Source organism: Vipera ursinii (genome assembly GCF_947247035.1).
Source record: "Vipera ursinii genome assembly, chromosome: 2".
NCBI lineage: Eukaryota > Metazoa > Chordata > Lepidosauria > Squamata > Viperidae > Vipera > Vipera ursinii.
Window position 1 is genome coordinate 38400531 of NC_139513.1, and position 14201 is coordinate 38414731.

Below are 14201 nucleotides of genomic sequence, written 5' to 3' on the forward strand. Positions count from 1 at the left end.
CCTTTATCAAGAGCCACCCCTAGTGACACATCCAGTGCCAGGACTTGGTTTGACTTTGACTCTTCTCCAAGGGCTTTGCAGGACACCTTAAGCAGGAAGGGAGCCAAGATGGAAGCTCTTAGGATCCCAGTGCTCATGCCTTGCTCCTTTGAAAGCCACTACCTGTAAGTGACACTTCCAAAAGGGGTGGGGGTGGGGAGCGGAGGACAAGAGCCCCTTTGTTGAAAAGGGATTCCCTTAAAAAAAAAAAAGAAACAGCAGCAAACTAGACTGCTTTAGCTTCTCGCTATGGGAGAAGGTGCAGCAGCTGCTGGGTCTGCCCGGATAAGATAAAGATAGTAGAGGAAATGTGAAAAGCAGATAAGTGACATATTTATGCGGTGGTGGCGATGTTTTTCATTGTTGTTGCTACAGGAGTTAGAATTTACAGCTGAGATGAAACACAGCATTTGGATTTAAACTTCTTGCCGAGTGGGAAAATAATGTAGCATTTTTCCTTAAGGCACAGCTACTGTATAGGATTTGCATTCTGGTTGAAAGAAAGAGGTTCCTTTTCTGTTTGAAGGAATGAGCCAGACAAATTAGGTCCATTCTTAATTTAAGGTATTTGTTACTTTTGGGGGTGGGGGGGGCGGGGTTGTTATACTTTTGTAATCCTTGTGGTATCCCTGCATTTAGCTCGTCTGCTATCATAACAGTTAGGACAAAATAATAATAAAAAAAATGTTCTACAGAGTGGAGAAAAAATAACCAAGAATCTAGTCCAGATAGCCCTTGGTTTAACAATCCTTCATTTAGCAACTGCTCGCCATTAAAACAGCAGTGAAAAAAAGTAACTTAGGACCAATCCCTTGCACTTAAGACTGTTGCGGCATCCCCCGGGTCACGTGATCAAAATGTGGTTGCTTGGCAACCAGCATGTAGTTATGACAATTGCAGTGGGCCATGGTCACAGGAGCTCTATGTGTGACCTTCCTAGCCAGCTTCTGACAAGCAGAGTCAACGGGACAACCTGGATTCACTTAACGACGGCGTGATTTGATTAACAGCTGCCGTGATTCACTTAACGATTATAGCAAAAAAAAAAGGTTGGGAAATGAAGCATTTAACACATTGCTTTGCTTAGCCAAAGAAATTCTGGACTCTGTTGTGGTCGTAAGTCGGCCACAATACAGGTAGTCCTCGACTTACAACAGTTCATTTAGTGACCATTCAAAGTTACAACGGCACTGAAAAAAAATCCGACTTATGTCCAGTGGTGGGATTCAGCCAATTCGCACAACTTTGGCAGAACCGGTAGCTAATTTTTTTTGTTGCCCAGGCCCAGAATGGACTTCCGGAAGTGGCATCCACACAGAGAACCGGTTGTTCACATATTTGAATCCCACTGCTGCTTATGTCCATTTTTTCCACAGTTACGACCTTTGCAGCATCCCTGTGATCTTGGGATCAAAATTCAAGAAGCCTGGTAACTGGTTCATATTTATAACCTTTGCTGTGTCCCAAGGTCATGTGATCACCTTTTGGGACCTTCTCACAAGCAAAGTTCAATGGGGAAGCCGGATTCACTTAACAGCTGGGTTACTAACTTATCAACTGCAGTGATTCACTTAACAACTGTGGCAAGTAAGGTCGTAAAATGGGACAAAACTCACTTAACAAATGTCTCACTTAACAACAACAAAAATTGCAGTTGTGAGTCGAGGACTACTTTTAGTTTTTTGGACAAGCAAACTTTATGAAAAGTGTGAATAATTTAAAATAATTAATAAAATGTGTCAATCCAAAAAAAATCCCCACCCACCTCCTAGTTTAGAAGCATCTAAAGGGTGTAGGGATCTGAAATAAGGCTTGTCACTAGTTTTGCACCCAGGACTACACTCCTGAGTGGGTTTTTTTGCACATAGAAAAAAGGCAAGGATAGAGGAGTTTCTACATTAGCAACTCTTAAAAAATACTGTGGAGGTTGCAGACCATGGCTATGAACTTGATTTTTCCCCTAAGACTTTCCAAGGCAGTACTAACCATTAGTCTTCTTCAGAGTTGTTGTTTTTTTTTTTAAAGATGGGCTGTTGCATCTCTACTCCATTACCTGGTAAAAGATTTCCAACCGAGCTCTGTGTCCCTGTAAACGAATTAAGCATTCAGGCCAATCATCTTCAAGCATTTTACTGAACTACAGCTCATGCAAAAAGGACAAAAAAAGCACCCTCTACCTCCAGAGCTTAATCATTATTTAGTGAATGTTCTTGGGCCATGAGAGAGCCTCTCATTAGATTAACAAAAGCAGTGCTGCTGAATGGCTTGAGAAAGTATAGGTATGGAATGGAAAAATACTAAAACAGGGTACACACTGGTTTAATTTTTACCACACATTTTGTGAATCTGAATCTGAATCTGGAACAGCATCTGAATGTATTACGTGGGCATGCGGACTCTCTAGCCTAGCCAAATTTGTTCAGAGAATCCTGTAGCAAACCTCTGAAGTCCAGTCATCTTCAGTTACCTTGGAAAATGTCTTGCATCATTTCAGCAGCACAACTAGATGGTCCTGGCCATGCTGGTTAAGGGACGCTGTGGAGAATGGTCGATCATATTTAGAACACAGAAGGGCTTAAAAAAAGAACATTTTATTATGTCCTTTCTTTTTCAAAGAGCAAAGGTGGCTTTCATGGGGGTAAGGAGCTCACTCAGTTTTGATCTCCGAAAAAGCAGCTTTAATTCAAATTAGGCCGAGAGTGAGCTCCGTGGTTCAGGTCCAGGTGGGGTTGGCTTGAACTTGGATCTCCCAAGGTTATTCACATCTTGTGGAAGGCTGTAGAGAAAAAAACAGTGATGGAATCTAGAGAGATTTTAACATCTGTCTAGTTTTTAACATTACAGGATATATTTGGTGAAAATGGATCTTGGGTACAACCTTTTCTACCCTGGGCACCACTATGTGATTTTGGATGGTGTTCAAAGAAACAGGTAGTCCTTGACTTACAACCACTTGTTCAGTGATGGTTCAAAGTTACAATGACCATTTTCCACACTTACAACCATTGCAGCATTCCCATGGGTCACATGATCAACATTTGGATGTTTGGCCGCTGGCATATATTTATGACAGTTGTACTGTCCCATGGTCAGGTGATCATCATTTGTAACCTTTCCCGCTGGTTTCTGACAAGCAAAATCAGAAGCCAGATTTGCTTAATGACCAAATGATTCACTGAACAGCTGCAGGGGTTCACTTAACAACTGTGGCAAGAAAGTTTGTAAAATGGGGCAAAATTCACTTAACAACTGTCTTGCACACAGCAGCAGAAGTTTTGGGCTCAATTGTAGTCAAGGACTACATATATAAAGATATAGATGTAAAATAGATGTACGATTTTGCATTTTTCAAAGTTTGCATTCTTGTGATAGAACAATCTTGGACAGCTGTTGGAGTAACAGTGATAACTATATTTCTAACAATTTTTGTAAATGCAATCTTTGTTTGTGCTAGACAAAATACCTCAGGCCTGAGTTTAGATACTAAATCTAAGTTTAGAATGATGTTGTCCACAAAAAATATTAAAATGGTTACCAGTCATGACATCTTAGGGAACAATATCAGGCTTGATTATTAAAGCCTTTAATTTTAAAGTTAGAAACTCAAACTAATGATGTGCTTTCTGCCAGTCACCAAAACATGCAAAACGGATTAGCAGTCAAGTTGAGTCACAAGATATGTCAGGATTGGGGTTCAGGGGATAACTGAAGGATTCCCAAGATCCTTAGGAGTAAGGAGACACTTTGGGTAGTAAAGAGAAAAGAAAGACTTCAGGCCTTAACAATGGAGTTTAGTACTGAGTCGAGTGATTCCTAGATTAGCTTCTTGTTATAGCAGAGGTTAGTCAAGACAACAAGTTGGGAACAAACAATATTGTCACAAAGTCTAGGCATGAAAAAATGACTATGAACTTATGTCTGAAATCAAGGAAAGTTATATATTTTTGGAAAATATCCAAACTCTGTGTGCAGATGAATCAAGACAATCATAGTAGAATTAGAATAGTAGAATTGGCCACCAAAAATAAGCTAATAGATCATTGACTGCTTACTTTAATATGAAAGGAGCCTATCATGGACAAAAAAAGATCTCTGTGACTTGCTACAATGATAAGCTTGAGGTCCAGTATGGCCAACAGAAGCAAGTCAATGGCTTGTAAAGCAAAATTTTACAAAATCCACATTGCTGGGATTTAAATAGTGGAAGAAAGCATGTATTTCTCCTTAATTCACTTCCCAAGTAAATCATCCATCTACAGTGTAGTTAATTTATTTCACCACTCAACATTTCAGAGCATAAGAATTGGGGAGTAGTGAAGCAAACTAATCCTACAATCTACAAGGAATTCATTTCTCATCTTTGGTGTTATGAAGATAATTTAAGAATGAATGAATACTATGTTCAGTCACAGCACTATACATTATATTCAGACGTAACTAAATTTAATGTCAAGTTCATGATCTTATTATCTGTAGGAATAATTTGCTTTTAGCCCCACTGCCCAGATTTTCAATTTGGCAGCTATTTAAAAATTATTAGTGCAAATAGGTATCTGGCTAGCATACATTGGAACATAAATATAGCAAATTTATCTGTTTTGGATCTGTTAAAATAAGTTACACTGAAAAAATCCAGTGTAAAGAATAGCATTTGTATTTGTTAGGGAAATTTATGTTGAAAATTATTTATCATAGATTTTTTGATAAATGCATAAAATGAGTTGCTTTTACCAACTTTACATGTAAGGAAATTATGAATGGCAAAACAGATCTTCTAAAAATCAATTGAAACTTCATTATATCAGAATACACCAGACTAGTGTAGATCATAAATCAATAATTTCAATATTTTAATTTAGCATTTTAAAAAATATTTAGTTAAACAATAAATAAAAAGTGCATTTATATATATATATATAGCTATAGTAATTTGGTAAGAACAACTGTTTTCTAGTTCAGGGCTTTTCAACCAGTGGTACAGGTACCACCTGTGGTACATTGGCACCTGGCAGGTGGTACGTGGTCATCCTAGAATAGTGGTAGCGGGGGAGGGGAATGAGCTGAACCGGTGGCAGCATCGCACAAGCCTGAGCGAGAGACGGCTGGAGCTGCAGGGCTGTCAGGGCTCAACGGAAGCACCAGGATCAGCGCCAGGCTCCAGCTGGAGCTCGGTGCTGATCCTGGCACTTCTGAGCCCAGAAGAAGCGCCGATCAGCTGGAATGTTGCAGCATCTCCAGGTTCTTGTGATTTAAATTCAGATGCTTGGCAACTGATTCATATTTATGACGGTCACAATGTCCCAGGGTCATGTGAAGTGACCAAAACCTGCTGCAACCACCCAGCAGAGGGGGGGAAAATAAAAACCAAACACCCCCCACCAGGTGTCTTGCTCGGCTGTGGCTTGGGGGGCACTTTTTTCAGTGCCATTGTAACTTCGGACAGTCACTAAGCGAACTGCTGTAAGTCGAGGACTACCTGTACTTCATCACTTTTTCCCTTTTTTTTTGGTCATCAAGTTTTTGACACCTTGCTAGGCAACTGGTGGTACTCGGATGCTGACATATCCTAAAAGTGGTACAATGGGTGAAAAGGTAGAAAAGCCCTGTTCTAGTTTATGGATTCATTACACTCTCTGAGCTTAGTTGTTTGCTTGCAGATGTTTCATTACTGGTCTATGTAACATTATCATTGCTCACCTAAGCATTGGTAATGTTACCTAGTTGGATAATGAAATGTCTGAAGCCAAACAACCAAACTCAGAGAGTACCAAGGACTCCACAGTTCAACCCTGAGCTACATATATTCTGTTCTACCGCTTTCTAGTTTCTTTACTACATTGTTTATACTCAAGACATTTTTGTAAATAAAACCTGTAGAATTAAAATAGACCATGATTTTTGTAACATAGTACTTGTCCATGATGCTCAAACAATATATAAAAACAATACAGCAGATTTATTGTTATGTCCTTGGCAGAGCAAGGAAAAATATTTTCAAGCTTTTTAAAATATAACTGTAAAACTTGCCAATAAATGGGATGATTAATCCAATATAACTTGATAATTCCCAATAAAGTGTGAGGTATTAGAAGATGAGAAAAATGCAGTTTTATTTGTTACAATATGCAGAATCATTGATTAAATTCAATCACTATGTTTTTTTGAATTTGCTAGTACATTTTTTCCATATTACATTTTATAGGTCATTTAATGTTTTGTCCAACAGCACACACTAGTGTTGACACAAGATAAATTCACATGTAGGTTCCAGGTGTTTAAATTATGGTTTGCTATTCATGAGCTTTAAAATAACAACTTTAATACAGATTATAATTCTGACATAATTGCTTAACCACAGAAAGACTCAGTTGAAACAATAACTTAATTGTTCATTTCTGCCATTACAAATAATATATATATGTATTATTACTTGATGAAAGACATCATGCTTTCATTTCAAAGACAAACAAACAGCAATATGAGCTATTTTTTAAAAAAGCTGCCTGCAATTTGCTATTCATATTTATGCAAATGGTAAATTGAAAAGTAAAACTTGAACTGCAATCTATGGACTCACTGGAGGATTTACAGTTAATGAAAAATTCTGCGAAAATGGTTTCCACCCCTGAGACACACATATAGACGATTTAGAGATGTAAATATATAAGAAGAGCAATAAGGAATTGTGAAAAATATTTTGTAAGTAGGTGTGATTTTTAAAAAATCCAAATTTGTTAGGATAAAACATATAAAATGACACAAATAAAAATAGCTTGGGAACATCTATGTTGCCTAGAAAAAAATACAATATAGAAGAAGAGTATTTTGCTACTTGAACTTCTGCTCATATATTTTTTTAAATGACAAAATATTAACAGTACACCAATTAATGACTCTGTCATTGATTATGACATCCACCAGGGATTTTTAAAGGAATGCACTCAAATTCCATTTCAGTTGGTAGTGCTTCATTCTTTCCAAATAGAGAAGGGGTCAAACCATACTCATAAACTGAATATCTAATTTACCTCAGGAACTTGCTAAAGAATGTAAGAACCTTGAATTCCTCTCCTATTCCTCAGTTGAAGTCAAGATCACTTCCCACTTTCAGTATGTGAGTCTGTGTATGTGTGTGAACATGTATATATAACACGAATATGCATGCATGCACGTACACACATTAAGGAGAAGGAGAAGGAGAAGGAGGAGGAGGAAGAAGAAGTATTTCAGTCACAACTGATGAAGCTTCTTGGATGAGAAGAAAAAAGTCTTCTTTCTCAAAAAAAAAGGTCCAGTTTGTTTTCTTTTGTTTTCTTTTTTTTTGAAAGCACCTTTGAGACAACTGAGAATCTCCATATATAAACATATTGAGTTTTTTCTGCGGTGTAGGAAAGATTAGTTTTTCTGAGGTGTAATAAAAATGATTTCCACTAAACTCGAGGAGTGCAAATGCTTAGAGGCCTCTATCTTTCCTTTTAATTCTAAATTCCAATTAAAATTTCTTCCCTTACTTTTCATGCCACCGATAAAGGTAGTGATCAACTTGATTGCAAAAATGTTTAGAAAAGAAAATAACTTTTAGTAAAAGCTTTTGTTATTGTTGCCTGTATTGCATCTGTACATATAATTTGATTAGCAGTTTTTCAGAAAAAAATCCTTTTAATGCCTTGGCTTCATAGGCAGTTTTCTTTTGTCAGGATTATGTAACTAAAGATTCTGTAGAGAAAACTTACTTTACAGAATAACAGAATGGGAAGGGACTTTGAAGGTCGTCTAGTCCAACCCCCCTGTTCAGGTATTTCTGACAAGTGGCTGGCGAGTCTCTTCTTCTCAAGTCAAGTCAATGTTTACTATAGGTAATCCCCAAGTTATGAGCATTCCCTTAGCAAATGTTCAAAGTTATGTGATAAGCACCCCTAGTGTTTACGGAAAAGTCCCAAATTTATGAATGTTGCTGCACCACAGCAGTCGTTCACCCTTACAAATGACCAAAGTGGCACTGCAACATGCACCCTGGCTATTCTCTCCCTCCCCAAGTCTCCCTAGGCAGTAGGCTTTGGATACTTACATTGTGAAGATCGAGATCCTTCGCTTTCATGGCTGCTCCAGGCCTTCAGTGCATTTGCAGAGAATGGAGGCCTAAAGTAACACAAGATCTCACAGTACTTTAGGCATCTGTTTTCTGCAACAGAGGACAGAACCCAAGCAAGAGAAGGCTTCTACGTGCCTCTGGAGGCCCAATCCAGGCATCGGAGGCCTTTTCTGGGCTGCTGCCACCCAGAAAGGAGGCTGGGGGATGCTTCTGCAGACCTCTAGAAGTCCGTTCTGGGCCTTGGAGGCCTCCTCCAGGCCTCAGGCCCAGAACGGAGGCCACGGATGGCTGCCATGTGCTCCTGGAAGTCCGTTCTGGGCCTCAGGAGCCTTCTCCAGGCCTCTGAGACCCAGAATGGAGGTTGTGGGCTGCAGCCACACAGGAGGTCTGTTCTGGGCCTCAGAGGCCTCCCTCTGCTCTTTCTAGGAGCAGAGAAAAAAACAGAGAGGCTGGAGAGGAGACAGGTCTTCACAAGGTGACCCAGCATGGCAGGATTGGGTGGGGGAACAATTGTGGGGACCCTAGGGGAGGGAGCATGAGTTATCTCAGTGAGGGGGGGCTTAGATGGTCTGAAGCAGATGGCCCCCCCATGGACTTCCCTATCCTGAGATAACTCATGTTTGCTTAATGAGCCAGGCATTTGCCTATGCATTAAATTAGCAAATGCGTGGGCGAAAGCTGGGAGTGAATCATGTTCAAGGTATGAGAGTCACTTTGATGAATCCTCATGTTACGAATGGAATGGACAGGCTCCATTACATTTGTAACTTGAGGACTACCTGTACAGTCAAAGACCAGTCAAGACTTGACTTGACTCAGTCTATTATTATCAATAATAATAATAATAATAATAATAATAATAATAATAATAGTAATAATAATAGTAATAATAAAGTTGGAAGGGACCTTGGAGGTCATCTAGTCCAACCACCTGCTCAGGCAGGAAATCCTATACCATTTCAGACAAATGGCTGTCTTCTTAAAAGCCTCTAGGGTTCAAGAACCCACAACTTCTGAAGGCAAGCCATTCCACTTAATTGATTCAGGTGATAGGCATGCAGCTTCAGGCACGCAGTTTCAGTGATATGTTCAGGTCGTTCCATTTTGTGACCATTCAAATTTATGAAGATGTCGTAAAAGTAGGTTACGACTTACGACTGTTGCAGTGAACCTGCAGTTCTGTGATTGAGCTTCTGGTGCTTTGCAATAAGTGTGGAGTTACGATGCTCGCGGTGTCCCATGGACACATGACTTCCATTTGCAAATGCTTCCATCCAGCTTCTGACAAGAAAAATCAATGAATCAGATGGCAGTAAGTCACAAATTGAAGTTGCATGATATGGCAGTTAATCACACAAAGTAGTGATAGAAATGCTAATCCAGTTGTGTGATTAAATGATGACTACCTGTATATATTTATTACTATGCTCCATTCTTTTAAAACATAGAGATTCTTGGTAAATGTTTACATTTTCTTTTTCTTCCTCTCCCAATTTTCACTAACAATTGGTTGCTTTCCCAGGCCTTGATGTAAGGTAGACCTGGTCCCCTTATTAGATGCACTTCAGATATATAATGTATTGTCCAGACAGTTTTTGTATATTTTATTTTGAATACACTTATTTCAATTTGTATAGTTTATTTTGTATAGTTTTGTTTGCTTTAAATTGTGAACTGCCCAGAGATGCCTTGGAGTTGGGCAATGTCTAATTCCAATGAAATAAATAAAGAAATACAGACTAACAAAATAGCTCTGTACATTTTCAATCAGAATAGAGCTGCAAGGGACCTTGGAGGTCTTCTAGTCCAATCCCTGCACCAACAGGAGACCTTATACCATTTCAGACAAGTGACTGTCCAGTCTCTTCTTAAAAACCTTCAGTATTGGAGCACCCACAATTTCTGGTGGCAAGTTGTTCCACTGGTTAACTGAAATTGAATAGACTGCTTTCTTTGAAAAACAAATCCAGTATTTTGAAGAGATCAAGCAGGTAGCTATGGAAGCTATTTTCAATATTTTTTTTCTCCGAATTTCAGCAGCAAGACAGCCTTCACTATTTTGTCTCACAGAGCAGATTCCTGTTATTTTCAGGCTCAGAGAACCAATATTTTTATCCGGGATTTTTTTTTCATGAATTGGAGAATGAGTACCTTGTTTGTTTTTGATCCACTGCTTATTTTTCTGTTACTTGCTTGAAAAACTGAGAGTAATTATTTTGGAAACTCAAGTAGTAGACTGAAGATTAGCTCTAGATTGACTGAATATTTTTAAAAAAGTATTACAATGACAGAAAGGCACATAGCAGACTAATCTTTTTATCCTTTCACATTCCAAGCCTCAGTAATATTTTGGTCAGTGGAAGTGACTACAATAAGCATTTCTGTACTGCAGTTTAACATATTAAAAACAATACAGGATCAGCTCTAAACTATTTTTAAAAGTTAGCATCTAAGAGATAAACATATTTTAGTCATGTATTAATTGTAAATTAAAACATAAGAGCTAGTATAAACGCTACTTCTTGTACTGACTGAATGCTAATGTAGACATGTCCAGAACTATGACACTATTTTTTTATTTATTTAATATTAAAAGTTTCAAGTATTTCAAAAAGTATAAATACCTGTACCATCATCCGGTTTAACTATTGGTGACAGAAGTTACTGATTTATTTTTTAGTCCTTTTGAATGGTCTGAGAAAGGGTAGAATGTAGGACCAATATTGATTTAAATATAGGTAGAATGTGTAATTTATATTTCTCTAATCTACTATAGATGGCATAGTAGAAAATCTGTTGAGTATCTCCTTGTGATTTAATAGACAGATCCATGTAGATTTTTTGCGAAGAATATAGAAGTGTATTGTTCTGCCTTCATCCCAATCTTTTTCCTGTCTATCTTAGAGCTCTGGGATTTTCTGGTGATTTTCCACCCAAGTATTGACCAGATCCCATCATGCATAGCTTATTGAGATCATCTTTCTCTAACTGTAACCATAAAAATGTTAGCTAAGAGAATATCCATCAAGAAATTGTACAAATTTGACAACAAAACATATAGTAGGATTAAAACAGTATTAAATTTAGTTTGGCCACTAAATGAATCACTAATGTTGAACCAAATGCATCATCATATCAAAATACAGCTGTATAACTTTTATACTTGCATGAATATACATTTGGGAATAATTATTGTTATTTAAATGGAAATGTAATCATTGGAGAGTCGTAACCTCATTTATTCGGTGAGTGTGTGGTATACATTGTTATCGGTATTATTTATTTTGAAATTTGGTCAAAGGCTGCAGCTTTACATTGAGGCACAGTGTGAAAAGAATTGTTGTCTAGTGCAGGGTTTCTCAACCTTGGCAACCTTGGACTTCAGCTTCCACAATTCTCCAGACACATTATGTCCACACATCTTGAAATTGCCAAGATTGAGAAATATGGTCTAGGGCACAGGAAGCCAATACTTGAAGGGCTATCACAAGAAAGAGGAGATCAACCTATTCTCCAACGCATCTCAGGGTAGGACAAGAACAAATGGGTGGAAGTTAGGAAGTTCATCAGAGGGAGATTCAACCTGGAAGTAAGTCAGTAAATTTCCTGACAGAGAGAACAGCTTGCCTCCTGGAGTTGTGGGTGTTCCATTGCTTGTGGTTTTCAAGAAAAGATTGCACAACCATTTGTCTGGGATAGAATAAAGATTTCTTCCTAGGTTAGAGGGTTATACTGGACCTCCAAAGTCTCTTCCAAACCTATGGATCTATAATTCTAACCAATGGAGCACCTTGGGAAGGTCAGAATGGAAGGGAGAAGTCTAGGAGCATGCAGATATTAAAGTGATTTCTCCCAGTACAGTTGAGAAAAACAGATTCTTAGCTCACTGTATTGTCCAAATACAACTTCAACTTTCCTGTTTTCATTTAAGATTCTTCGTGCTCATACTGCACTTGGATGGGAAGTCCATTCAGACGAAAAAACTCACAGGTAGAAAACTTCTCTGGCTTCTCTTTGCATAGGGCATTCTTTTCTGTCATTGGAGAGATTGGTTGACTATTATGACAAAGAGTTTTAAGTGAACAGTGTCTCTTAAGGAGAACAGTAATTAGTCTTGGTCTCTCTAAAGAGGTGTGCACCAAATCCAGAAAGATGATTTTAGTGCTTAAGACCAGGAAGCAAGAACCTTGCAGTCAAAACAATGGGAATATGGGAAAATTGAAATAAGTTAAACATTCAGCATTGACTCAAAATGCTGTCAAGAACTCAAGTCAAGAACTCAAGTCAAGAACATCTTTTAGATTAGGTCCATGACTTTAAAGTTCCTCATGCTTTTTTTTTAAAGATTTTCTTAAAAAACAAAAGGAAAATTGAAGTGTACTGGGCCTAAGATGGAACCTTGTGATACCCCACTGCTTACTTCTCTCCATGTGGATGTAGTGCCATTGAGGATTTTTTTTTTTATTTTTTTTATTTTAATTCCATTTATATCCCGCCCTTCTCCGAAGACTCAGGGCGGCTTACAAGCTTAGCAGTAGCCTTCATTCTATGTATATGCCTGCTTATTAGGGCTTTCACACACACCCCAAGCGGCATTATTACAAAGTCAGCTTAATTGCCCCCAACAATCTGGGTCCTCATTTTACCTACCTCGGAAGGATGGAAGGCTGAGTCAACCTTGAGCCTGGTGGGATGCGAACCTGCACTAATTGCAGGCAGCTGGTGTTACTTAAGGAGGCATTAGCCCACTGCTCCACCAAGGCTCTTTGATTACTCGTTGAGTATGGTTTGTTAGCCAGTTACAGATCCATATGGTAGTGATGTGTCTATCCCACCTTCTCAAGGAGTAGGTTGTGGTCTACCTTGTCAAATGTCTTACTGAAATCTAAGTATACTATGTCCACTGAGTTTTGCTGGTCTACTAGTTTAGTCATAATCACTCTTACATATTCTAAAAAAGAGTTTGATTAAGTTATTGCAACTGTAAGGTGCAATAATTGATTTCATAATCAATTCCTAATAACTCACTAATTTTAGACAACCTTACATTATTCAGTTATATAATAAACTGCTCAAGGGATGTTTGGAGATGTTTGTGTGTGTTCAGGACATAATTGTGAGTGTTGTGTAGAGGGCTTGTAGCAATCTAACATTTGGTGATAAAACTGATAATCATCATCAGTTCTTTTTATCAGTTTACCACTGATTCAGCTTCCACAAAGCTTTAGCTTTATATTGCCCTATAAAGTCAGGAGAAAGGCTAAGACCTCCATACAAATTTGATATAATACTGCATGAAATCACTGGATAAGGTTGCTTTCTGTATGAGTGAGTTATCATCAGTACCCCATATATACTCAGCTGTAGATCTGGACCACTGTCTAATCAAAAAATTCCATCAAAGTCCTGTCCCCGTGTCTGAAAGCAGAGAAAGCCTCACCCTGGCAAGATTGGAATAACTGTGGATGCAGGTGGTCTCTGGATCCAGGGATTTTCCATTTCTTGTTCCATCTCTTGTGAATGGATTGCACTTCTGCAGAAAAAAATGTTGCACAGTTTGGGAGTCATCCTGGATTCACCACACCTGTAAGAAAAACAGGTGCCAGATGTGTCAGAAAGGATTGTACACAGATTTATCATTTATATCAGTGGTACCTATTGCTGACTGGGGGAATCAAAAGGGTCCTTTTCATGATCACCCATGCCTTGGTTACTTCAGATTGTAGACTACTACAGTGTGCTTTATTGCTCTCGAGGACCACTTGGAAGCTCCAGCTTGCCAAAATGCAACAGTAGATGGAGTTATAGGCGTGCTAGAATATTATCCTGTGATGCATATGTTTCAGCTTGTGTAGGTTCTGCTTATCAGGGCACAGTCCAAGGTGCTAATTATCACTGTAAAACCTTCCATAGCATAGTAATAGCAATAGCACTTTGACTTATATACCGCTTCACAGTGCTTTACAGCCCTCTCTAAGCAGTTTACAGAGTCAGCAAATTGCCCCCAACAATCTGGATCCTCTTTTTGCTGACCTCACAAGGATGGAAGGCTGAGTCAACCTTGAGCCAG

The 14201-nt window shown here is 38.5% G+C and overlaps 1 protein-coding gene across 4 annotated transcripts in view; it reads left to right on the forward strand.

The window, feature by feature from the left end:
* Window positions 1–14201, forward strand: part of MITF (melanocyte inducing transcription factor) — a 178094-nt gene that overhangs the window by 92961 nt on the left and 70932 nt on the right. The window contains exon 1 of one of the 4 annotated variants that reach the window (XM_083355178.1): window positions 108–164. The exons of the other annotated variants lie outside the window; for them this stretch is intronic. Within the exon in view, the coding sequence (XP_083211304.1) occupies window positions 109–164 (56 nt within the window). The 5' untranslated portion in view covers window position 108. Of the gene's footprint in view, window positions 1–107; window positions 165–14201 lie in introns of those variants that run through there. 4 annotated transcript variants of the gene reach the window in all.